We start from the raw sequence: 25,495 nt of genomic DNA, 5'->3' as shown, positions 1-25,495 counted from the left end.
AGTAAAGGTTCCTGCTTGTATCTAGTTGGTTTTTGTAATTTTGTGTTGTTTTTCTTAGAGGGCCTGGCACTCTGCACAGGCTTGCTACCTTGATCATGTTGCCTGGGTAGATGTGTCCAAAGTAAAGATTGGAAAGTAAACAAGACACTCACGATGGTTTAGTTTTGTTTCCTAACACTGGATGACGCGTGCTTTTATTTTTTGCTTTATTTTGCATTTTGTTCCTTGACAAACTTTTTGCGGTTTGTGTCAGAAAAAATAGCAGGGAGAAGGGAACCCCTGTGTGATGCTCGGCAAGAGGGGACCAGGTGGGTGCCCGTGGGGAGAAGGGAACCCCTGTGTGATGCTCGGCAAGAGGGGACCAGGTAGGTGCCCGTGGGGAGAAGGGAACCCCTGTGTGATGCTCGGCAAGAGGGGACCGGGTGGGTGCCCGTGGGGAGAAGGGAACCCCTGTGTGATGCTCGGCAAGAGGGGACCGGGTGGGTGCCCTCGGGAAGATGCGATGAGACTTCCGGTCCCTGACGCTGAAGGACCACGAGGGACGCGCAGCGCGCAGAGAGGTGGGAGGTGGGGGCGGGAGGTGGGGGCGGGCCGTGCCCCCGCAGCAGCTCCTCGCTGCGTCTCCGCTTCTCAGGAGCAGCCCCTGCTCTTGTCCTGTCCTGTTGCCCGGTTCCTTCATTCTCCCTCCGTTTTGGGGGCTGGTTAGGGCTCTGCCTAAGTGCCTCCTTCTCTAAAATGTTTTTCCTCTTCTTTTAATGTCCTTGGGATCAACAATCCAGATTTCCCCGCTTTTGCTAAGAGGTGAGTGGTTGCTACGTGATGGCAGCAGAGACGCTTGCTGTTTGTCTTTAGTTCTGATAAACTGCTTGGTGGTGGTGCCCCAGGCAAAGCGAATCCGTTCAGGCTGCAGAAAAGCTGAGACTCTGGGTGGTGACCCTGAGATGTGAGGAGGTGGGCTTCTGCTCCCACGACCCTCCTGCTCTGTCTCGGAGTCTGCACTGGGCGGAGTGGGGGGATCAGGCTGTGTTCACAGACTTGCAGGATGGTAGAGACTGACCCTTCTGAGCCGGGAGAGAGGAGGCGTCCCAGGCCGTCTGCAGAAAATGCTGCAGGCTTGGGCGTGGGTGCGCCAGCCACCCCAGTGCCCTTGACCCACACCCCAGCATCCTGCCTCCTCTTCTTCTCGGTACGGGGTGGGGAGGGGCCACATGTCCGTCTCTGAAGACATGGGCGGTGCCTGCGCAGAGGCCACGTGCGTGCGCCTCCGTCTTGGGTTCAAGGACATCAGTGATCATTGAGCTTTGAAAAGTGGTGACCAAGGGCATTCTCACCAGGTATTCAGATGGCGCTGAGCCTACAAACACCCCATCTCCAGGGCAGAGGTCACAGCTCCATCTGTTATAGCAGATGGAGGCTCACTTTACAGGGAGGGGAAGTTACTTCTTCTCTAAGGCAGAGCATCCTCTTCCCACTGCTGCTGGAGAAAGAGGTTATCCCCAAACTGGAGTGTCCAGTGGGTGGGCGATCAGGAGGCTGCAGCCCTTACACTCAGCGTCTACGCAGGGCCTGGTAACGGGCTTGCTCTATTATTGATTTATACTGTATTCTGAGCATCTTATGCATTTCATTTATCCGTTAACTTCTTATCCATTAATTTTCCCATGGCATTTTTCCCCCTACAGTGTGAGTTTCATGAATGTTGGACTCTTTACCCACCAGCACACCAGTGGGGCTAGCGGAAGTGGGTGCCCACCTGTGATCAGGGTGGTTGACCTTCCTTCTCCTGGTTTAGTGTGTCCAGTTTAGTGCATACCAGCCCTGAGCCAGGCCCTAAGGATGTACCCTTGTGACATGGTTTTCAAGGACTGACCCCCCTCCCCCACCCAGTCTACTTAAGACTAGGTTACAGGTGACTGTACTCAACTCCTGGGCACTGCCGGAGGGATGAGAGAGGCGTCCACAGACAGAGATGACCACCCCGGTGTTCGGGGCTCTGCAGAAGGCGATGCCTGAGCCAGCATCCCACCCAGGGTGCATCCACAGGAGGACAGGACAGGCTGGGGAGGAGGGTGGACCATCCCAGGCCAGGGGAGGAGCTAGGCCCACAAGGAGGGCCCCTCGGGGGACCACCTCCCACTGCTTATGGGAGCTTCAGGCACCCAGGGTGGGTGGGACTCTGTCTGGTTCTGTGGGCCCCTCCCTGGATGCTGTCAGGATGGGGAGTGGGGAGGGCCGTCCAGGAGAGACTGTCTACGGATAAGGCAGCCTTCCTTTGGCCCACTTCAGAGAGAGATTCCCAAAGCTAGTAACCCTGCAATTTGGGGAGTTCCTTGTTCCCATTTCAGCTAGATTGGGAAATGGCTGCTCTGGTTAAACTCACCATGTTCTAAGCCTGAGGTGCCCTTTGGTCATCCATCTGGTCTCTTGTTTCTGGGCTGAGCTCTGCACCCCTGCCAGCCAGAGGACAAACTGCGATTCGGGCACGTTGGTCACAGCTCCAGGCTCCTGGCTGGGTTGCTCATCCCCACTTCACCCCTGTGCCCCGTGCTTGTCGGAGCAAGTCCCAAGCCCTTGACCCTGAAACACAGCCTGGGCTGTCGTGTCGAAGGCAGATTTCCTACAGATGCTGGAAGGGCTGGCTCTCTGGGATGGGCTGCCTCTGTCAGGGACCTCAGGAAACGGAACAGGGAAAACCCTGGTGGGTTGGGTTTACTAATGCGTGTATCATCAGATAAATTTTTCCATCTTAAAATAGCACGTGTGTGTGCATATGTGTGTGAGCAAAAATACACGATCAGTACAGGCTCACCTCAGAGATACTGCGAGTTTGGTTCTAGACCATTGCAATAAAGAAATGCCACGATGAAGCCAGTCACTGGAATGCTTTGGCTTCTCAGTGCATGTAAAAGTTATGTTTACACTACTGTGCAGCTTACTAAGTGTGCAACGGTAGTGTGTAAAAAAAAAACCAACGGGCATACCTTAATTTAGAAATACTTCATTGCTAAAAATGTAACTATTGTCTTGACAGTGTAGAGTTGCCACAGACCCTCAGTTTGTAAAAAATGCAACATTTTCAAAGCACCATAAATCAAAGTACAATGGAAAGAGGTCTGCTCGTGTCTATTAACAAATAGGTGCATGCAGGCCCAGGGATGGATGCAGGTTCCCACAGGACGGAGTGGCCAACAGGAGAGAATTTCAGATGAAAGGGTGACAGGGATGGTCCGGGTGATGGTGTTGAGGGAGCAGAGAAGCCGCCTGGTGAATTACACAGATGTATCCACGTCTCACACCTTCACCTGGTTAAAGTCCACGTGGAGCCAGACGTGGCATGCAAAATGAAACTGTGAAACTCCTAGGGAAAATCGTGGGAGAATTATGACCAGGCTTTGGAGTGAGATAAGTCTTTCAAGACAGCAAGAACCCAGGAGCTCTAGAAGAAGAGCACAGTGAATCTGACCCTTAAACCTGGGGCACAGAAACTATTACTGTTGTGTTTGTCGCTTAGTCACTAAACCACGTTTGGCTCTTTTCAGTCCCATGGACTGTATCATCCCAGGCTTCTCTGTCCTTTACTATCCCCCAGAGTTTGCTCGGATTCATGCCCATTGCGTCAGTGATGCCATCCAACCATCTCATCCTGTATAGCCTCCTTCTCCTCCTGTCCTCAATCCTTCCCAGCATCAGGGTCTTTTCTCTTCCAGTGAGTCAGCTCTTTGCCTCAGGTAGCCAAATTATTGGCTTTCAGTCAGTCTTTCCAGTGAATTTTTAGAGTCGATTTTCTTTAGGATTAACTGATATGATCTCCATGCAGTCCCAGGGACTCTCAAGAGTCTTCTCCAGCGCCACAGCCCAAAAGCATCAATTCTTTGGCACTCACAGACTTCTTTATGGTCCAACTCTCACATCCATACATGACTACTGGAAAAACCACAGCTTTGACTCTGTGGACCTTTGTCTGCAAACTGACGTCTCTGCTTTTAGATATGCTGCCTGGATTTGTCATAGAGACTGCAGTCACAAGGAAAGTCAGAAGGAAAATGGTATTTCACCATCCTTATCCTAGACACACACACGCGTCCCAGACAGAAGGGCCCTTAATGTATAAGACGACTGAGCCACAACCCCAAAGGGGAGAGGGCAGCCCCCGTGGATACACAGTTTAACCAGAGGAAGCACAGCTCAGCGACCGCGTCAACCCTGCGCTGATGCTCAGACACGACCCTAACGAGCCCCTGTCCCCAGTCTTCAGGAGATAGGCTCCACGGGGCAGGGGACTTCAGGTTTCATTCTGTCCTGTGCTCTTTCAGGCCAGGATGGTGCCAGGGACACAGGAAGTTCTAAAAAAATATTTGTGGAATGGAGGAGTGAAAATTAGGCGAGTCTCTATGAAGACCTGCGTTTTCACTTCTCAGATTGGCATGGGTCTTACAGGCCCCATGTGAGGCCAGGACTCAGGCAGCCAGGGCCCCCTCCAGGTGGGAGGCTCAGCCATGCATTACAATGCAAGATGAGGTGGTCGATTTGGCAACATTATCAAAGTCACAAAACCATGTAGCCTCTGACCCAGAGGCTTGCCCATGGGAACTGACCTTCAGTAAACCCTCCACGTGCCAGCCAGGTGTGTGCAGGGCTGAGTGTGACAGCAAGACCTGTTATAGCCACAGAGGAGATGGAACAAACGCTAAAACAGCCACACGGGACACCGTGAGCCGCTGAAAAGGTCAGTGTGGTCTTCACTCACCTGGGTCCCAGATACGGTATTACCTCTATGACAATTTAAACTGATTTTAAAAGATGTGTTAGGGTCCCATCCCACTGACACATGCAAAAAATCCAAAGTCAAACTATTGAAACGTTTGCATGAGACATCCTTTGAAGTTTTCTATAATAATTGTCCTGAATTCATGCTAATTATGCGTCCATTACTGAATATAGGAGTAATTGAAATGTAAAAATTCAGCTCTGTTTCTGCAATACTAATTAGATGTTGGGGCTGCCTACCGGTAAAATTGTTTTCATATACATTTGCCTCTTATTTCAGAGGTTCAATTCTCCCCGACTGTGGCCTATGTATTTCCAAAGCGGATAGAGTAATTGTGCAGGCAAGAGGGAGCTTTTATCTCCCTGTAAAAACTTTGCAGCCCATTTTCTGGGTGTTCTGCATGGAAATCAGCAGAGCCTGCTCATTCTTATTGTGTCCTATTGTGTCAGGCGTGGTGCTCTGGTTCTCACTCTTTCAGCTCATAAACCTGGCCATCAGTGGAACTAATTGCATCAGAACCAGCCAGGGGACGTCACAAGCATTCCGAACACATAAATAACACTCCCAATTAACCGCCACGACAGCCAGGCCCTCCATCTTCTTGTCAAAAGCCGTGTGCTCCTGGCTCTAATTGCGCCAAGGCGGGCGGTGGAGGGGCTCCCAGGGCGGAGCGTGCTGGGGACTGACTGGCATGGGCTGCCAGTCTGGAGGGCAGGGCAGAGGCTGTCATTCAGGAGGGGAGGAGCATCTGGGATACAGGGCCCGTGTTTACCTCACCCCCAAGTCGATGCCCTGCCATCCGTCAGGCGGGAGGCTGACTGGGAGGGCCTTGGGCTCATGTGGGCCGCGTGGGCAGTGTAGGCAGGGCACACCCTTTGCAAGGGACACTGTGGTGTGTCTCTTGTTTTGACCTGCACTGCACACCCTGAGTCCTTCAGAGCATGGGACAGTGGGCTGCAGAGGCCCGCATGGCCCAAACACCAGCTTTTAGGGCAGTTTTGTGAGTGAGGGGCGGTGAAGGGGCAGCGGGAAGTCAGGAACTTGAAGACCGCAGGGAGGCCGTGCAGACCCCAGCTACGGGAGCGCACACCTCAGCCTCCGGTTTTCCATCTCAAGTTAAGGAGGCAGCGGAGGGCAGACCTGCACCTCCCTGGGGACCCACCCTCCTTATGAGCACAGGGAGGGATGCGGGGGCGGGGTCAGTCCTGCAGCCATGGGCCAAGTGGGATGCTCTGTGCTGGGACTCTCGGATCCGTCATCACGTCCCAGATGACAGGAGGGTCTGGGACAGCTGTGGGTTGGCGTGGACCCTGGCTCTGACGTCACACAACCCTTGCAAACACCTGCTGCTCTGTGTGAGTCAGCCTTGCTTCTGCAGATCCTCCTGTCCGCAGCGGGGGCGGCAGACTCAACCCAGATGCTCTGCTGTCACCGAGGCCACCAGCTGTGGTATCTCAAGCCTCTGTCCCTCATCCTGCTCTCAGCCGGGCTTTTCCATCACACTTGGCCAAGTCTAGTGGACTTGCCTCTGGTCACAAGGGCCAGAGCCGTGTGCTAGAGTGGGGTGATGGAAGGGGCTGGGAGGGAAGGGACCTGCATGGGGTGAAGGGCCACTGACCTATGGCTGGCGGTGTGGGTTAGGGGTCAGAGAGGCGGTGATGGCTCCCCCGGATACCTCTCCAGTCTCTAGATTCTAACTCTTCAAAGCTTTTGCATAAGTATTTTCTTGCATTAGGCTGGCAACTGTTCTTGGGGTAAACAGAGCATTATCTTTATCTCAGTGAGACTGGAATATTAATATATACACATATTTGTATATATGTCATAGATTAATATAAATATATTTGGTAAATATAAGTACATATAGATATTGTTGTTCAGTCACTAAATCGTGTCCAACTCTTTGTGACTCCATGGAATGTAGCACACCAGGCTTCCCTGTCCTTCACTATCTCCTGGAGTTTGCTCAAACTCATCTCCATTGAGTCATTGATGTCATCCAGCCATCTCATCCTCTGTCATCCCCTTTTCCTCCTGCCCTCAATCTTTCCCAGCATCAGGGTCTTTTTCAGAGTTGGCTCTTTACATCATGTGGCCAAAGTATTGGAGTGTCAGCTTCATCGTCAATCCTTCCAATGAAGATTCAGAATTGATTTCCTTTAAAATTGACTGGTTTGATCTCCAAGGCTTCCTGGTGGCTCAGCTATAAAGAATCCAACCTAGGTTCGATCCCTGAGTCAGGAAGATCCCCTGGAGGAGGTCTTGGCAACCCAGTCCAGTATTCTTGCCTGGAGAATCCCATGGACAGGGGAGCCTGGCGGGCTACAGTGCATGGTATCACAGAGTCAAATATGACCGAAGAGACTTAGCACACGGTTGGACCTCCTTGCAGTCCAGGGGACTCTAAAGAGCCTTCCCCAGCACCACAGCTCGAAAGCATCAGTTCTTTGGATCTCAGCCTTCTATGGTCTAGCTCTCACAACCAAACATGACTGCTAGAAAAGCCGTAGCTTTAACTAGACAGACTTTTGTTGGCGAAGTATGTCTCCGCTTTTTAACAAGCTGTCTACTTTGCATAGCTTTTCTTCCAAGGAGCATGTGTCTTTTAGATAGCATAATATATACATATATAGATTATATGATATATATAGTTCCCTGCTGCTGCTAAATCACCTCAGTCGTGTCTGACTCTATGTGACCCCATAGACAGCAGCCCACCAGGCTGCCCGTCCCTGGGACTCTCCAGGCAAGAACACTGGAGTGGGTTGCCATTTCCTTCTCCAATGCATGAAAGTGAAAAGTGAAAGTGAAGTCGCTCAGTCGTGTCCAACTCTTAGCGGCCCCATAGACCGCAGCCTACCAGGCTTCTCCGTCCATGCGATTTTCCAGGCCAGAGTACTGGAGTGGGGTGCCATTGCCTTCTCCGATATAGTTCCCTAGAGCTTATTTATGTTTTCTGTTAATTTTTGATAGCGTACCATTCTTGCTTAATGAATGAAGTGCCTTCCTCAGTACCTTTAAGGACACTCTGTGAAATGAACAGGCCCTAGCCAGGGTGTCTGGCCTTTTCCCTCTCCACTCCGTGAGATCCACTGTCGCTCTTTGGCTTGTGTCTACAGCTGACCTTGTTCTTTATCGCTGCAGACTGGCTCGAGTGTCCGCGATCCTGGGCTACCCACTCACACTGTAGAATCAGCCAGTGGAAGGGTGAGTCCTGGCTGTGATCCCTTGTCTTCCTGCACAGACCCTGCTCTCACTTGAGATTGAGTGCAGCTGCCCTGGGGAGCCTCCCGGGGCTCCCTGAATGGCCGCTGTGGAGGACTTTGCTCTGAGATGGAAACCCCCACAGCAGTTGCCTCGGCTCTTGCCAAATATAATGTCCACTTCCTTGTTTATCTGCTGATTTGTTTCTCTTTGGTTTGATTGCTCTGCCCATGGAAGGGGACAGATAGGCAAACCCACTCATCTCCTCCCACGGATAGGTGTTCACTCATCTGTGTGGACACTGAGTCAGCCCTTCAACGCTCATTAATTGTCTATTGGTGCCAATCACACAGTTGGTTGAAAATAGGTTTAAAGATTAAAAGGCGTGGCTTCTGTTTTTCACAGCTATGAAATGAGTCATTTAAAAGTGACTTGCAGGGATAGAAATATGCATCCCATATTTTAAAACCAGGAGGACAAGAGGTCTTTTCTCTGGGTGGCACTCTGCGTGCAGCCTTGGCAGAAGGGAGCAGTTGTGCTTACCACTGTGTAGGAGGGAAGAACTTTTTCAGGCAGAGAGGGACATGGGCTCCAACAAACAGAAGCCTTCACTGCAGAGGCACAAGTACAGGGGCATGGGGAGATCGAGAGACCCACAGCCCAGCCAGGAGCAGAGAGAAGGGACAGTCCCAGTGGGGAGGTGACTTGGACTGAACACCAGCCTGCATGTAGGTACGTGGCTCTCACCTCACAGGGTTCATCTGCCAAGAAGGAGAGTTGCATCGGCCAATGATTTTAGTAAAGAGACTGGGGCTGGACAAAGCGCAGGGCAGAGCAGGGATGCCCCGCTCAATGCGGAGAGTCACAGACAACACCAGAGAGGACAAGCCCCAAGTCCCGTGCTGGAGGGCTGGGGAGTCACCGCAGACACAGCAGAGACGTGGACGCGGGGAGTCACCGCAGACACAGAAGAGACGTGGACGCGGGGAGTCACTGCAGACACAGCAGAGACGTGGACGTGGGGAGTCACCGCAGACACAGCAGAGACGTGGACGGGGGGAGTCGCCGCAGCAGACACAGCAGAGATGTGGACGTGGGGAGTCACAACAGCACTGGAGAATATAAGACCCGAGCCCCCGTGCCAGAGGGCTGGGGAGTCACCGCAGACACAGCAGAGACGTGGGACTGCGTCCTGTGCTCGTCGGGGCAGGAGGAGTCCTGGAGAACAAGACATGACCAGGGAGGAATGGATTGGGTTCTGTCCTGCGGAGGAGAGGGTGCCGTTGAAGGGCATGGGTGTCCAAGCTCAGATTCACAGCAGAAATGCTGGCTTCTGGACCAATAATTCTGATCCTCGCTGATCAGGTTACCACTCAGGTGGTAACCAGCCCCTTAGACCTGGGGAAGGGTAAACCTAAGATAAGAATCCTCCGTTTGAGTGTTTGCGAAACCAAGGGTCTCTTTCTAGCAGATGCTTCATGGCAAGTGTGGGATTGACTGGGTTTTTTTTCTTATTAAATTTTTAATACCTTTCAAAGAGAGAGTCATTAAAAATGCAAGGCCCTTGGAAAACGTGTGCCCTGCCCTCAGCCAGAGCCAGCGCCGTCTCGGGTGGTACCCAGGAGAATACGCAGGGCATGGATGCGACGGACCGCGTCCCCCTCACCATCTTCCCACGTGCCTGCCCTTGTCATAGAAGTGTGTTTGTGTGTCGGGACGGGCCAGCTCTCTGATGGCCTCGGCAGAGGAATTGCTGTTTTAGGTGGCGGGTGGTTTGCTCTGATGCTGAACCGAATCGGACTGTACAGCTGCTGTGAAAAATCAGCCTCGAGCACAGCGCTGCTTTTTTCTCCAGCAGCACACAGACCAGCGGTCCCCAGCCTGTGTTTTTGTTAAAGGTTATGTTTGCCTTAAACTAATTAAACCCATTTGTATCAAATGACTGGAATAACTTCCCTTTTGGAAATAAAGAAAATAACTGAAAGGAGTTTGTTCCAAAAAAAAAAAAAAAAAAACAGTCCGAGTTAATTTCATCCACTGACAGCACTGCACGATTAATTTTCTTACCTCTAAATGTGAAAATAAATCAGCTTGGTGAGGACGGCGTGCTCATGTAGATTCGTCTGCAGAAGTCAGGCCGCCTCACCAGGAAGCTCTTTGGAGGCTAGCCGGCCCACACATGCTGGAGCAGCGGGCGTGTAAATCCAAGGCGCCGCAGTCAGACTGTGCAGTCTGCACAGTCCTCTCAAAACGCCGTTGGCGTTAGTCCTGCGGAGTGATCAGACACATAAGGACACCTCTGTGTGTCGGGCACGCACCTTGTAAATATCTGCTTCTTTAGATCATGCCAGTGGGTTAGCTTAGGATGGATTTATCACACACCATGATTTATATCTAAGAGAATTTTTTAAAATAGATGTCAATTCCTTTTAAATGATACACTTAATGAAGCACTCCTGGTGCCGGGCCCCCAGCCGGACGCGGGGACAGAAGCCACCCAGCAAGGCTCACTGTCTTCACGGTGACAGACCCCCGTGCGTGCTCCCCTCGCTTCTGTACGAGGACACTGAAAGGCGAACTTTTTAAAGAGGTATTTGGCAGTTCTTCAGGCCTTTTTTCCTATGTCCACTCGCCCTGGAGACTCAGGGACCTGTAAAAGGGTCTAGAATGTTCAGCAGCATGACTTGGTTTAAAGCCTGGAAATGGGCATGCACACACACACACACATACACACACACACACACACTCCACAGATGCACTTAGATTCACTGCTGCATCAGAACAGTTTTGGCTTCTGTGTCCTGATTTGCAGCTACATCTTAATGTGAGCAATGACGCTTGGGGAGGAATGAATGGTCTTTCCTGTTGCATTTGCAAAGGGCTGTCAAATGTTTCCCTTACAAGGTTCATTATAGAATAATTTCTACAATTTTTCATAAGATTCAGCAAGAAGAACAGGCGTTTTGCACATAAGACACTTGGACCTGGGGCTGAGTTTGCACGTGTGGGAAGCAGGGATGCAGGGAGACCCCTGCTCCTGACTTGTGGGGTCCTTCCCAGTCTCCCCAGAGAGGCTGGGGTCCTCTCTGCTTGCTCAGCGGCAGGCAGACCCTGTGCAGTAGAGGAGGCTGGTTCAGGAGGATTCTGCCCCGGTAATCCCTCGGATCCTGTTGCGTGAGCACCTGCCTTGCAGACACTGTGCTCAGCGTATTCAGTATCTCTGTCCACAGCCCGAAGCTTGCGTGCGGTGCTGCTATGGACTGAACGTTCCTATGCTTCCCAAATTCATATGCTGAAGCCCTAACCCTCAGTGTGGTCAGATCTGAGGTGGAGCGTTCGGGAGGTCATTGGGTTCAGATGAGGTCACATGGGTGAGGCCCTGATGGTGAGGTTAGAGCCCTGATAGACACAGAGCAGTCTCTCTGCCACAGAAGGACACGAAGGCAGCATCTACGGGCCGGAAGGAGACTGCTCGTCAAAACCCCACAGTGCTGGCACCTGACCCTGGACTTCCCGCCTCCAGAACGGCGTCTGTGCATTTTGTTATGGCAGCCTGAGCAAACTAAGGTATTAGTTTTCCCGTCTGTTGGAAAAGTTGAAACTCAAAGGAGCTGAGAGATTGTCCCCATATTTCAGGCCTAGTAAGCGACTCAGCTGGGTTTCTATTCCCAGGCCAGTCTGATTCCTGTCTCCACCCCTGTGCTGAGCCCAGCCCTAGCCTGGCACCCCCAGGACATGGTGGCTGCTGCCCCTCCTCTCTGATTCCTGAGCTCCCCAGATCAGGAGAAAGGAGAGGGTGCTCCCTACCTGAGCCCCACTACAGCTGCCTCCTCCCTGATCAGAGCTCCATTGCCAGGGGCGGGCCTGGCCCCGGCCAGAAACCGGGAGGGTGTGTCCCGACTGCACGGACCAGGGAGATTCCCAGGAAGAGGAGGCTGGTTCGGTTCCATGGTGGCCATGTGCTCGGGGAGGCCATGCCCCCTTCTCCTGAACCCCAAATTCCCCACAGTAAGCATCCCCACGACAGCTGGGTCAGCCCAGAGGCCCAGACGCACACCCTCTTTTACGAGACGGACATCGCTAACAATAGAATAAGCTCAGTGATCATAAATCCTATTCCGGAAATGGAGATCTCGCAAATCTCCCTTTTATATTACAATTGCTTTGATATTGGATTTTCCTGTATGTGTTCCTATTTGATACAAGTGAATGGTGTCATTTATATATTTAATCATGCGTTTCTCTTCCACGTATAACTAAAGGTTATATAAAAAGGTACTTTGAGGATGGTTTAAAATCTGAAGCCATGAATACTCATGTCAAGATAACCAAGGTGTTAAATACGATATTTGAACTCTAAGAGTCTTAACTTTTAATTTACCACTGCCAAAATGCTCTTAAGAGAACTGCAGGTCTCTCATGAGATTCTTTTTCTATGAAATAATAGTACCAGGAGCTAGTCGCCTTGGAGAAAACTTGAAAGTGAAAATCAAATGTAACCATTTTGCTACATGTGTAAAGCACTCTATAACATATCCTGCATAGTGCGGTGTGCACAGCATTATTTACACTGGCAGGTCCCCGTGGTGTCGTTGTCCTCAGACTCTCAGCGCTGACTGCTCCCTGTCTTGACCCCCGAGGGGTGACCTGAGTGGCCTCGCTCCCCCTTGGGCTCTGCCTCTGGTCGCCTGCCCTGGCACCTGGGCCCATGTTGGGTCCTGGATGTGACTGCCTCAGCTCTGGGACTTGCTCTCCCTCGTCTCCATCAGCCGTTCCCACCCCCCTGCATCCACCTCCAGACCCTTTCTCCACCTGTGGAGTCACAGCCCCAGAGGGCCTGTTCTGTCCTCACCCAGGCACCCCGGCCGCGGGACTGGTTGGTGCCTGCCGCCCGCAGCTCACCTGGCTTCGCCTGCCTCTCTTTCTCCTCTAACCCCCTCCTGCCTCCTGCCGCCTTGGAGCAGCGCCATGCTTGCCACGTGCTCTTGGCCAAAAAAGGAAGAAACGGCTGTGAGCCATGGGGAGCTCTGCTGTCACCCGCTGCAGAAACGAGAATGTGGAGACGTCTGAACCGCTGGCCGTCGCCTCTCTGCGGTCAGAACAGAACCGTCTGCTGGGGAATCGGGGTTTCCGGGCGCTCCCCACGGAAGGACCCGCAATGATCAATAGCATGATGACCCTACCGCAATGTGAGGACTGTTCCCATCACCGGGAGGTGCTGGTGAGGTTCTACTCAGCTGCTGTGGGTTAGCAATCAGCAACCTTTTCATTAACCGCCAAACCCAAGTCAAGCCAAAATCGGTGGTCCTTGTTGAATGACCCCGGATTGGAAGACACTGGTGGGAGGCCCTGCCTCCCAGCCCTCCATGGCGGTCCTGCTGCTGGCGGGGTGGGGGTGGGAGGGCTTTGCTCGAACCTCCCAGATTCCTGGGGCTGGGCTGGCTTGGACTCCTGGTTGCTGTGAGGTTGGGGAGGGGGGCCCATGGGACCTGGGGGACGGTGGCCTGTGGGGCAGGGCAGACCGAGCTCCTCTCTGGTCACTCTGAACAGCAGAGTTTGAACGCCTCTGCTCGGTCGATTCCCGAACAGAGAGGAAAGTTTACAACTAAATGATACCAGTTTCGACGTTTCTATCACTGGAGCCAGTCCTGCCCCTAAGTGCAGTGTGTCCGCAGGACCCGGGAGAGGAAGCAGAGTTTCCTTCCAGGGCTGTGCACAGGTGCAGCTTCTGCCCAGGTGGCCCCGGGACCCTGCCCCACTGATGGGGCCTGGCTCAGTCTGCCCCCGCCCCACTGTGGGGGAGGGCAGGAGGGATAGTGACCAGAGCCACCCCGGCCCCCCAGGGTAGGACGCTTGCCTGGTGTCCCTGTGAGACAACTACAGCCACCTTGGTGAGGACCACGCGGGAGTGTGTCCCCGGGGGACCGAAGCTGGCAGCAGGGAGCCCATGGAGCTGCTCAGTGCTCCAGGCTTTGCAGCAGGGAGCCCCGCGCCCTTGGGGAGGCTGCTTTCTCATTAACCAGTTAACCTGCGGCTCTTTGGAGGGGGCATTGGAGTCCCGTGTCTTGATTCTGCTCTTTAACGTGACAGAAGAGAGAGCGAGCGAGTGCGGAAACCACAGTCCACAGCGTTTGCACACAGCGGATGCTGGTCCCCAGGGGCCCAGAGCCACCAAGGGGGCGGGGAGGCTGCCCGAGCCGCGTGCTTCCTGGGGCCCCCGGTGGCAGCGACCACAGGTCTGGGGGGGCCACCCCCACGTTCTCAACCAAGGCCAGTCCCCCGACAGCAAGGGGTCCTGTCCCCCAGGGTGGGGGATCCCTGCCTGGAATCACACTCAGCCCTGAGGGGCCCTTTAGAGGAGCCCCCGGGAGTCCTGAGACACTCCTCACCGTGTCTGTCGAAGCTCAGCTGATGGAACGAGAGCCAGTCACCCTCAGACCTCTTCATCCTTGTCCGAGACCACGTTGAGGACCTCAGCCAGGGAGCTTTCTCGTTTCCTGCACCTGCATGGGAGACTCGTTCTGAGCTCCTAGGAGCATCACCCAGGCCATTATCTAGTCTGAAATTCATCCTCCCATTAAAACAGGGAGGCTCAGTGTGCAGAGACAGGAGGCAGCATTCTCAGGGGCCCAGAATGACCGAGGTCGACACCGGCCGGGGGGCTGGGGGGCGTCCGCTTTAGCCATTTTGACTCCATTAAGTTAGACCCCCTCCCCTGTGACCTCAGGTCCCTATGGGAGCCGCGGTTGTTAAAGCTCACGTGACATGTGAGGCAGGTAGAAAAAGCCTCAGGATGAAAGAGCGGGAAGAGATTTAATAACTGCCCGGGAAGGTAGGGGCTGCTTAGATAAAACACGGCAGCATGCCCGGTTGTGTTGTTGGAGGCACAGAGGCGTGGGAACAGACTCTAAGCTGCAGTGCAGGGGCTGGGGGGCCGCAAAGCTCCAGTCCGGGCATGCCAGCCTCGTTAGAGACGGGAAGGACCGGAGTGTGCATCGGGAACGCCAGACCTCGGTGGAGGCGGGAGACGTCCGGGAGGGGGGCATCCAGGGGCGTTGTGGGGAGTGGTGTCCCAGGACCCCTCCCTCCCGCCTTTCACCTGCCCACCCGCTGACGCTGGTCCCAAGCCTGCTCTCGGTGCCAGCCCCAGAGTGGCTGCCAGCAGCGGCCTCGGGAGGCTTGCCGGATGTGGGGCATAGTACACACCTGCCCCTGGCCTGCCCACAGGTGTCAGTGCCCACGCAGGAGAGGATCCAGTGTCCTTGCAGTCAGAAGAGGGGAAATGATACACCTTAGCACAGTTTCCAAAGGTGCATCCACGTTTTTCTTTTTAATTAATTAATTTTAATTGGAGGCTAATTGCTTGACAATATTGTGGCGGTTTTTGAAAGTGATGCATATGATGAACAGCTTTTATAGCACAGATAACTCATTTTTGATGTCAGCTTTAGAAAAAGTCATCTCACTTTCTGCACATGTGTTTTTTTTTTTTTTCCCCCATCCCTTCCTGGCGTGTGTAGACCAGACAGTAAGCTAACTAAGCAGAGGGTTTCGTGTAATGAGTGTAACTTCTGTGACGGCTGAAAGATCATCAGAGCACTCGTCTCTCCTGTGCGTGTGTGTCTATGTGTGAGCCTGCGCCTGTGTGTGCTGGGGGCACACCGCTGCCTCTCGGGTGGGGTGGATGGAGCCTGAGCCCTGTGCTGCTGGAGTCCCGGGGGGCCTGCAGGGCCAGCCCCCCTGTGATACCCACGATGCCTGCGCGAGGGGTGCATTCACTGCCGGGCAGGCGCCCCCCAGCCGCCCTAGGGCGAGGTGCAGGGGTGGGCGGGTGCTTTCCGTCTCTCAGCGCCTGTAATTCCCCTGCTGCCTTGAAAGGTGGGCGTTGCTGAAGCAACTCAGCCTGGGACTGTGAAATGGATTTACGCTTGTCCGAAAAGGTTGAATGCTGCCCTTTTGCCACACGCTCTACCTGGGCTGGAGAGACGTGTTCTGAGGGACGGTGTGCAGCCTGCAGGGGCGTCTCTCACTTTCCCCCGCCTACGCCCCCTCCCATCCCACCTCCCCCTCTACCCAGCCGTCTCCTCTTCTCCCAGTCCGCGTCTGAGGGGAGGTCGTAGCTGGCTCACCACACGTCTAATGAAGTGCACAGAAGATTTTTCATCTCTTAGAGAAATCGTCTCATTTCACGCATCTGTTTTGCCTCTGATATCCCTACTTAGGAATCATGATGATCAGAACTTTGAGCATGTGTTTGAAAGGGCACCTGTCCTTGGAGTCCCTGCAGCTCCGTCATCCATTCGTCCACTGATCACACGTTTACTAGGTCAGGGGGTGGGCTGGGTGGCTGGTCCTCTAAAGCATCCCTGGACCTCACTGTCCCAGGTGTCAGCTTCCTCTGGGGCTGCTCCCTGGGGTCGGCGCTGCCCGGGGACCTTGGGAGCAGCTCTCTGGGCTGGCACAGCGTGGAGCCAGCCTCCATCCCAGCCCTGACGTTACCCCTGCACTGGGAGACCCACGTCCCGGTGAGGTAGAAGCTGCGCCCTTAAATGGGGCAGGAGCGCGCTGACCATCGAAGTCCAACAGCTCACGGAGCTGCGGGCGGTTCCTCTCATCTTCATCTCCGTTCTAACACGGCTTAGTCGGTCAGTCAGTTCAGTCGCTCATTCGTGTCCGACTCCTTGTGACCCCATGGACTGCAGCACGCCAGGCCTCCCTGTCCATCACCAGCTCCCGGAGTTTGCTCAAACTCATGCCCATCGAGTCAGTGATGCCGTCAGGTAACGTGGCTGCCCATGGTCTAAGGCAGCCTGCCTTCACAAGAGCGCTGGGTGCCTCAGGCTCTAGGAGTCCGCTGAGGACGGCCCGTCCTGTCCACGCCCTCCTGCCCGCTGGTGACATCAGACCCCTGTTACGTCAGCCAGGCCAGCGGCAGGATCCGGAAGTGCTGGTCTGGGGTCCTGGCTGGGGTCTGGGGGTGGAGACAGGCTCCGTGCTGTCGCTTTGCGGGAGAGGAGACAGTCGGGTTACGGGAGGGGGGCCACGTGGCTGTGCTGTGACCCTTTCTGTGGAGGAAGCTAGGTTCTCCTGAGTGTTTTAAAACCCTTTGTTCCTGCAAAGGGAAACCCAGGGTGTTACTAACGGGTTAGAAAATGAATTCTCTCTGCAGCTTGTCAACTCTGAGAAATCACCGCCTATGAAAAATGCAGGCGGACTCAGAAATGATTTGCCACTTACCTGAAAATGATCTTCAGTTACAGCAGAGGCGGGGAGGCCTTGGCCAGCCTTTGCTGCGGGGCGGAACGCTTGTGTGCCTAAAGCGGGTTCCCGCAGCCGCAGGCCGCATCCACTGACCTTTGGAGCCTCGGCTCTGTCCAGAGCCTGGGGTCCTGGCCTCAGGCCGCCCTGCTGGCCCCTGAGAGGGCTTGAGAGCGTCACTCGGGAGCCTCTGCTGGCCCGTGTCTGTCCCGTACCCCCAGTTTGCTCCGGGCTCTCGGGGAAAACTGACCAACTGCAGCCCATGCCGGGACCCTTGTCACGGGCGCGTGGCCCGCGGCTTGCTCAGTTGCTGTGTCCTCGGTGAGGCGTTGAGATGCCGTCGTGTCCGCTGACCGTGTTGGTGGTGGACGTCCCCTGCTAGGCTCCCAGGGCCCCCGGGATTTGACTCGCAGCCGCAGGTCTCTGGCTGTGTCGGCCCCTCTGTGGTGACCCCAATATGCGGGCCTGAGGAAAGGAACAGAAGGACGGGATCCCTGGGACCCTGGCCTTGGCCAGGTCTGCACCCGGCCACACTGACCGGCAGCCTGGAAGTCTGCCCTGGAAGACGGGGTCCCAGGAGTTCAGCCTCCGCCTCCTCCTTCCAGGGTCTGAGCCGGGAAACCCTCAGGGCTCCCAAGGGGGCAACTTGAGGAACAATGGGGCTGGAGGGACGTGCTCGCTCTGCCCGCTTGCAGCCCCTGCCCTCGCACAGGCCAGCCCAGCACCCTGCCTGCCTCCCACCGTGCTCCTGTTGGCCGGCTCTCCGTCCCTGGGATATCTCTGCGTCTCTCCTGCCTCTGAGGTCGCCCAGGGCCTGCAGCTCTCGCGAAGGCGCCACCTGGGCGGCAGGACTGCTGGGCTTAAGCCAGGTCCCCAGGGGCCGTGGCTTCCCGGAGGGGAGACCTGAGGCTCAGCGCCCCTCCAGCCTCTTTCAGGGCCACACACAGCAGACCTGGGCGTCCCTGTTAGCTTCTTCAGCACGAGTCACATCTCTCCCTTTATTTTATTATCACGTTCTTCAAAGGAGTACAATGCCCCTAAAATTGGCAGATAATTTTGGCCCTCCCCAATGGTTAATTTTGCAACCTGAAAAACGGCTTCTCTTGTCTGAGTTACTTTGGTATAAAATGAGGTGATTGTTTCCACTCTGCTTAAGCATTGCAATTGTTTTTAAGATGATGGTTACAGGGAGACAGGATTCAAGATTAGAACTCCATTCATAATTTTCCTTAAGACGTTTTCCTGAGCGGGTGATGCACTGTTGGTGCTCGGAGGTGAGAACGCTCGTGTATGGAAGTGGGGTCTCTAGATTGTGGCAACCACAAAAGCTGGGGCCCCGTGATGCCGGGATTGCCGTCTGGCAGCCCACGTCCTGCAGAGGCTTCTCCAGGAGTGGCGCTCACCTCTGTTTCCAAGCACAGCCCCCGCAGCAGGGACCAGCCTCTGCAGGCGGAGGCTGGCGTGCATGTGGGGTTCAGCGTGTGCACAGGCTTTGTCACCCTTCCCACCAAGGCCCGTTTCTGCAACAACCAGGGAACTCAAGCCATCCTGGTGCCCCCTGCAACTTCACGGGCACCCCAGGAAGTCACTGCCAGGGTCGTACAGTGTAGACCACCTGTAGATCAGGGCCCCCTCGGTCTAATGGAGATTCCCCACTGATTGCAAATGGGTCAGAGGAGGCTGGTTTCCAGGGAACAACCCATCAGAAGCCACTCCTGGTTTTCAGGACAGAAAAGGTCAATTGCCTCCTTCGTTCTCCTCCTTGGGGTTAATCCACTTCCTTTCTCCCCAGCAAGAAACCGAGTTCCCAGCTGGCTCTTCTGTTTCTTGTGATATTCCGCAGACAGTTCCAGTTGTCCTGTTGACTTTCAGAATCCCAGAATCTGGCAGCAATGCAGGAGACCCGGGTTCCATCCCTGGGTCAGGAAGACTCTCTGGAGGAGGAAATGGCAACCCACTCTAGTATTCCTGCCTGGAGAATCCCATGGACAGAGGAGCCTGGTGGGCTATAGTCCATGGGGTCGCCAAGAGTTGGACACGACTGAGTGACTCACCACACACACACACACACACACACACACACACACACTTGAGGAAACTGAGACCAAGAGAGGACAAAGTGTGTTGGATTAAAATGAGATTCAACTTCAGAATCACCTTTTGAATTAGAAGAGGCTGACATACTCTCATATATTTTTGGTAAGTTAGACAATTCTGACTTGTCTGCAGTGTTTCTTCATTTTAGAAATTAAAAGATCGACCTTTAAATGTTTAAAAGAATCCCGTGCTTTATCCAGTAGAAGCAGCTTCGGCTGAAGTGCCAGCTACGTCACTGTCCCACTGCTGACACGTCAGCCGTCTTTGGTCTGAGGCCTGATGCTAGGTTCTGGCGGACACCTCTGAGTCCTTACGTCTCTGGTCCTCTAAGGGAACAGGTGGCTTCGAGGGGACTACTGAGCAACAGGTGACGTGCTGGTGGCCCCGAGCTCAGCTGAGGGCACAGGGACCCCACCTGGCTCTCCTTTCAGGGAGGCGAGGTTGATCGACTGCTGAGCTATCTTGCCCATGAGAAGGATCGGACAAGCTACCGCCACTGTCTACCTTCTCAGGGCTGCTGTGTATCCCCTGCCGTCACCATCATCAACTCCCGCAGTATTTTTTCTTTTTGTTTCATTCTTTTTTTAAAAAGGTCTTTTTTTCCTCTGATCTTTGGGCCTAGCCATGTGGCATGTAAGATCTTAGGTCCCCAGGCAGGGGTCAAACTGGAGTCCCCTGCATTGGAAGCACAGAGTCTCAACCACTGGACTGCCAGGGAAGTCCTCCTGCAGCGTGCTGAGGTGCGTCTCACTTCTCACGCTTCTCCTCCCCACTTGTCCCCACACGCAGCCCGGGTTGTGCTGGGTTCTGTACAAGGACTGAATGCGTGTGTCATGCATCTCGTGGTGGTTCTCACGCAGACACTCTCCTTCCTGGCTTCCATGCAACCTGCCCAGGCCTTCTTGTTGCTCAGCCCTGCTGGGAGGAAAAGCGAACTGCAGACAGTCTGAGGGCTCTTCAAACTCAGAGCTGAGCTGGATCAATAGACCAACTGCCCTGAAGATAGGACCACCCTGCCTCCCTCGCAGCGTGGAAATGTATCTTGGGCACCCCTAAGCTCGTCAGGGTCTTATGACTTGTTGATTTCCCTCCATAAACTAGTTTTCTTTGACACCCGAGGGGGTGTTTGATGGCTACACCATCGGGTTTGTGGAGAGGTCGAAGCGCAAGGGGGTGAAGCAGGTCAGAGGGGCTGGAGTGGCCCTTGGGGAGCCATCACATCAGCCCTTCAGGATGAACGGGGAGACGCAGGCTTTACAGGGGGCTCTGGGCCCCGGCCCAGCCATGCAGCGAGGGGGCTTTAGAGTGATGATCAGGACCGTGTTCTCGAAGAAGCCGTCCTGTGACCAACGCCAGGCATGCAGCCCAAATGCTGGACTTGAAGAACCAATTTCTTTACAAGGATCAAGTGTTTTCAATAAATGAAAAAGGAATACTTTCTCAGGTAGCGAGGGAACTCACGTGAGCAAGACCGCGGTCACTGAGAATGACGTTGTGATGAGCGCGGATGGTATCAGCTTCCTCGCACGCTTTTTACAGCGTGCATTATCGGCCCGAGACGAGAATCTGCTCCTCACGTTTCAGGGATACCTGATCGCTTTGTTTTCTCTCTGAAGCCCCCCAACCCCTCTCCCCCCATGTCAGCACACACCCCCATCCTGGAATGACCCCTGCAGTCTGGCAAGGGACCGAGACCATGTGCTTAGGTGGTGAACAGCCATCTGCTCATTGCTGTTCATGCCTCAGGCCCCTGGAAGCTGCCCGGCCCTGCAATTGGAAATCAGAGCCCTGGCTCGTAACCAGACCGTTCCATCTCCTTGCAAGTTCAAGCTCTCCTCTTCCTTCCTGGGGCCTTGCTGGGGGTCCTTGGGGGGCGTTCAGCTGCTTCCTGTTCTCTGACCTCCTTTGCAGAGCAGGGGTCGAGGGCCCCAGGTCCTTTGGGAGGCTCTGGGGAGGTTCTCCAGCTGAGATCTCCAGGGTAAGGCAGAGCGCCGTGTTCCCGGCTCCTCTCCTCAGGAGAGCTGCTCTGGTGGGGTCTCCGGACGCTGCTTTCCACGGCCGTCTCCTCGGTGGTTCCCCCAGCGCAGGCGCTTGCACATTTCTGCCTGGTGCAGACGTCTTTCTGAGGTCACCTGCACCCAGACGTCATTGCAACCCCCGTCTGCCCACCCTGGGCTCCAGCTCCCCACTCTGTGCCTCAGCTACAGCAGCGAGAACTTCTGGATTCCAGGGCTGCCCCCTGAACGCCTCCTGCAAACCCGCCCCAGCCTCGTACAGAGCCTGTGGCCGGTGGGATCGGGGCCTGAACTGAAGCTGCCGGGGCTCCCTGACTCTTGACTGCGTTATCTGTCAGCGCCTGTGGGAGGCCTGGGGCCAGGGCATTGAGAATGTACTGTTGACCCAGTGGGACTTTATGGCTCTTTCCACCCACAGAGGAGCATCTTGTTGCTGGGAGCTGCCAGCAGGTAGAACTCTGGGGTCTGCAGTCCTGAAGGGTCCCCACGTGGAGGAGAGGAATAAGCAGCCACAGGAGGCAGTATGGGCCGGGTGGCCCTGCCGTGGGCAATGATGAGGCCTATGTTAACTCGGACACGTGGTCCCACCATAGCATAACATGTGGGGGACACAGCCGCGGGACTTCATGATGAAACCCTCCCCGTGGGATTCTGTTCCCTGGGCTGCTCTCGTCTCTTCCTCTGATTTTTCAAGCAGAGCTCCAGTGTCACCCAGTTAGTGACCATCTTCCTACATCACCCCCTCTATCGGCTCCTCTGTCTTTTGTGGGTGGCATGATCTGTTTCATAGACACAGGAAGTGGGTGGTCAGGACTGTCCCATCTGGAGCCAGCCTCCTGGCCCCACACAGCCCTTCGTCTTGACGAGAAGCGGGCTTATTCTCATAGGTTCTGGAAGCTGCCCGGGGGGCTCTGCTCATCACCATGAAGGATGATGAAGTAAAGGCCCACTGCCTTCCAGGACGGAGCATGGTGTGAAATGTGGTCTATTGACTCAGACTGGGTTTATGGTCCAGTGAGGAGCTGGGAGCGCCTTCCCCCTGTCCGGGGGTGAAATGGCCCTGTAGGTGGTGTCTCCAGGCCTGAGGCAGGCCTCTGGGTGGTGGTCCCGGCGGCCTGGGAGGCGAGTGGTTGGCACTGGCCGCCCATGTGCGAATGGAGAGTGCTGTCTAGGCTCCAGACACACTCAGTGTGGAGATGCGAGGGCAGCAGGAGGCCCACGAGGTCCTGGGGCCACACTTGGTCTGTTTGCTCCCAGCCTGAGCTCAGGGCTCCCGAGCAGCCAGGACCAGCCAGCAGGCCCTGGGGCAGAGCCCGCAGGCCCGGCCGCCCTTCAGAATGATGTCACGGACAAGGGGCCTGGCTGTGCCCAGGGCCACCTCTGTCCATCCGGCCCTGCCTGTGACAGACAGAGGCCAGGCCTCGTGGCTGGCTCCCGCCTGCTTTTGCCTTGTCCAGATGAAGCTCCTCTGTGCGGACTGGATGTTTGGTCCGGGTCCAGAGCTGACCTGAGGGCCCCGAGGCAGCTCTGAGTTGAGCTGTTAGTGTCCGCAGGGAGGTGCTTCCTCACCCAGGGCTCTGGAAAGGCTGCCCCGGAGCCCGGACCCAGCTCTGCAGCCACTAGGGGCGAGTATTGATGCCACTGTGGCCACCACGGCCGGGCTCCATGCTGGAGCCAAGCCCAAGCACACTCACACATGCGCGTACACACATATATACACACATGCGCGTGCACACACACATGCACACACAAGCACACATGTGCACACATGCACACACGTGCACGCACACGTGTGTGCGCACACACACACATGTATGCACACGTGCACACACGTGCGCACATGCACACACGTGCACACACAAATGCGCGTGCACACATGTGCACGCGCAAACACACACACACACACACATCAATCCCCTGTGTCCTTCTTTCCTCCATCCTACTGGGCAGGAACCACCCCGGGGATCCCCCCAGACGTGTTGCACAGATGGAGCTCCAGGTCACGCAACACTTTATGGATCCTTGCAGGGTCCCCTCGGTGGATGTATCTCTTTGTGAGGCTGGTTTGTGGTTGGGTGGCTTGGAGTTTCCACTCATCCTTGGTCCTAACCACATGGTTAACCTTGCCGCCCATCACTGCCTACAGACATCTGAGGCTACACAATGTCTTAGAATAAGATGAAGCCTAACTGTTATCATATCCAGCCTCAGGATTTTGGCACTTTCCACTTCCTCCATCAGACAGTTACTGTCTGCACAGTCGAAGCACTGAGAAGGCTGCCTCTGGAGCCAGAGCCTGCGTCAGTGACTGACGAACAATGATAACCAGGGTGTGACCAGCATGGACTCATTCCTGCTTGGGATTGGGGACCAGGGTGGCCATCACAGCCGCTGATAGAGCCTGCTGGCTCTGCCGCCCACACTGGCCCCTGGTCCTTGTCAAAGAGGCCTGGGTCCTGTCCATCGTGGCCCACATGGCCTGGTCCAGCGTGCGTGGCCAACCGCTCCATGGCCAGTGCTGTGCAGGCTCAGATGGGGTTGCCAGACTGGACACAAAGCCCTGGTGGAGACTCAGTCAGCACAGCGTGGTCAGAAGTGCGGATGGCACAGCCTCCTGCGAGACGCACTGTATGTGCCACCACTTAGCATTCCCGAGGCTGCTCTTTGTCCCTTTCCGGTTTTACAAACTGATGTGACAAACGGACGCTAACGATGGTTGTTTTGGTCCCACAGATAAAAGCAGAGAGCGCAGCCGAGCGCCCTGCCCACCAGCCCTGGTGCTGCACGCAGAGAGGAAGAGCCCGGCGGGGGAAGGAGAGGACAAGGTAGGTGGCTGCGAGATGCAAAACCCCTGGCTGGGGGCCCTGGGGGCCCGCACACACTTCTACCCATTTCCCACCTCTCAGCAGGGGCACTTTGCAGTCCCCCTGTGGTACCAGGCCACTGCCAGCTGGACCGCTGCAGAACCCAGCAGAAGGAAAGGGCGTCTGGGAGCCAAGCAGGAGCAGCCTGGCCTTCCCGTCTGTGTCCAGTCCGGAGCTCACTGGCAGGCTGTACTCAGAGGGGCTTGGGTGGTAACCCTGGATTCTCACGTGTACCGTCCCCCCGTCTCAGAAGGCGTGTACACACAGGAGGCCAGTCTGTGCAGTTGGACACCGCTTGGGCGAAGCTGTGATCTGCACTTGCTTTCACTGTTACAGGAAAACCAGTGCACGCCTGTGTTTTCTGAACACAGAATCTCAGGTCTTTCCCAATAAAGAGGCATTTTGTAGATTGACCAAGAGCATGTTGAGTGCATTTCTTTTCCCATGAATAACCAAGAACTCAACTTTTTCTGCTGCCTTTGACAGTCACAAATGGCATATAACATGCTCTGACCATCAGACACCCTGGTGGCCTTGGGTCTGATCCATGGGACACGCTGGTGGCCTCGGGTCTGATCCATGGGACACGCCGGTGGCCTCGGGTCTGACCCGTCGGACACGCCGGTGGCCTCGGGTCTGCCCCGTCGGACACGCCGGTGGCCTCGGGTCTGATCCATGGGACACCCCGGTGGCCTCGGGTCTGCCCCGTCGGACACGCCGGTGGCCTCGGGTCTGACCCGTCGGACACGCCGGTGGCCTCGGGTCTGATCCATGGGACACGCCGGTGGCCTCGGGTCTGCCCCGTCGGACACGCCGGTGGCCTCGGGTCTGCCCCAGGATTGTGTGAACACTCTCTCTTCCCATGCTGTTATCAGCCTTCGCTCCACCTCGGCCCGTCAGTGCCCCCGTTCCTGCGGTTGTCCAGCCCGTTCCCCGTTAGCGACATCCCTGGGCGTCCTCACCTGGGGTCCCCACCATCCTCTCCATCATTAGTGCTGGGGCTAGATGGTGCAAATGAATCATGAACAACAGTGCAAATCAATCTCTTGCTTCCTGATGAAGGATTTCTCTCTATGAGACGAACATCCACGCCAGAATTACATATTTATTAAACAGATCGTCTCTCTTCTGCTTTAACTACTTTCTTTATCTCTGCGCTCTGTGCGTCTAATTCACTTTTATTACTTCAGTGCGGAGGGGAATTTTATGCCATGATTAGCCATTTTTATCACCAACAGGAAATCATAACCACCGTGCTGCACCAGAAGACGACCTTGGTAATTAGCAGT

General features: G+C 55.1%; 1 protein-coding gene across 1 annotated transcript in view; it reads left to right on the top strand.

Annotated features, from left to right (window-relative positions):
* Positions 1-25,495, top strand: part of TCERG1L (transcription elongation regulator 1 like) — a 196,235-nt gene that overhangs the window by 106,805 nt on the left and 63,935 nt on the right. Inside the window, exon 5 of the mRNA XM_061403870.1 lies at positions 24,076-24,167. Coding sequence (XP_061259854.1) covers positions 24,076-24,167 — 92 coding nt within the window. The remainder of the gene's footprint in view (positions 1-24,075; positions 24,168-25,495) is intronic.

The sequence above is a fragment of the Bos javanicus genome, chromosome 26, assembly GCF_032452875.1.
Source record: "Bos javanicus breed banteng chromosome 26, ARS-OSU_banteng_1.0, whole genome shotgun sequence".
In the NCBI taxonomy this organism is placed as follows: Eukaryota; Metazoa; Chordata; class Mammalia; order Artiodactyla; family Bovidae; genus Bos; species Bos javanicus.
This window is presented reverse-complemented; position numbering and strand designations above follow the sequence as displayed.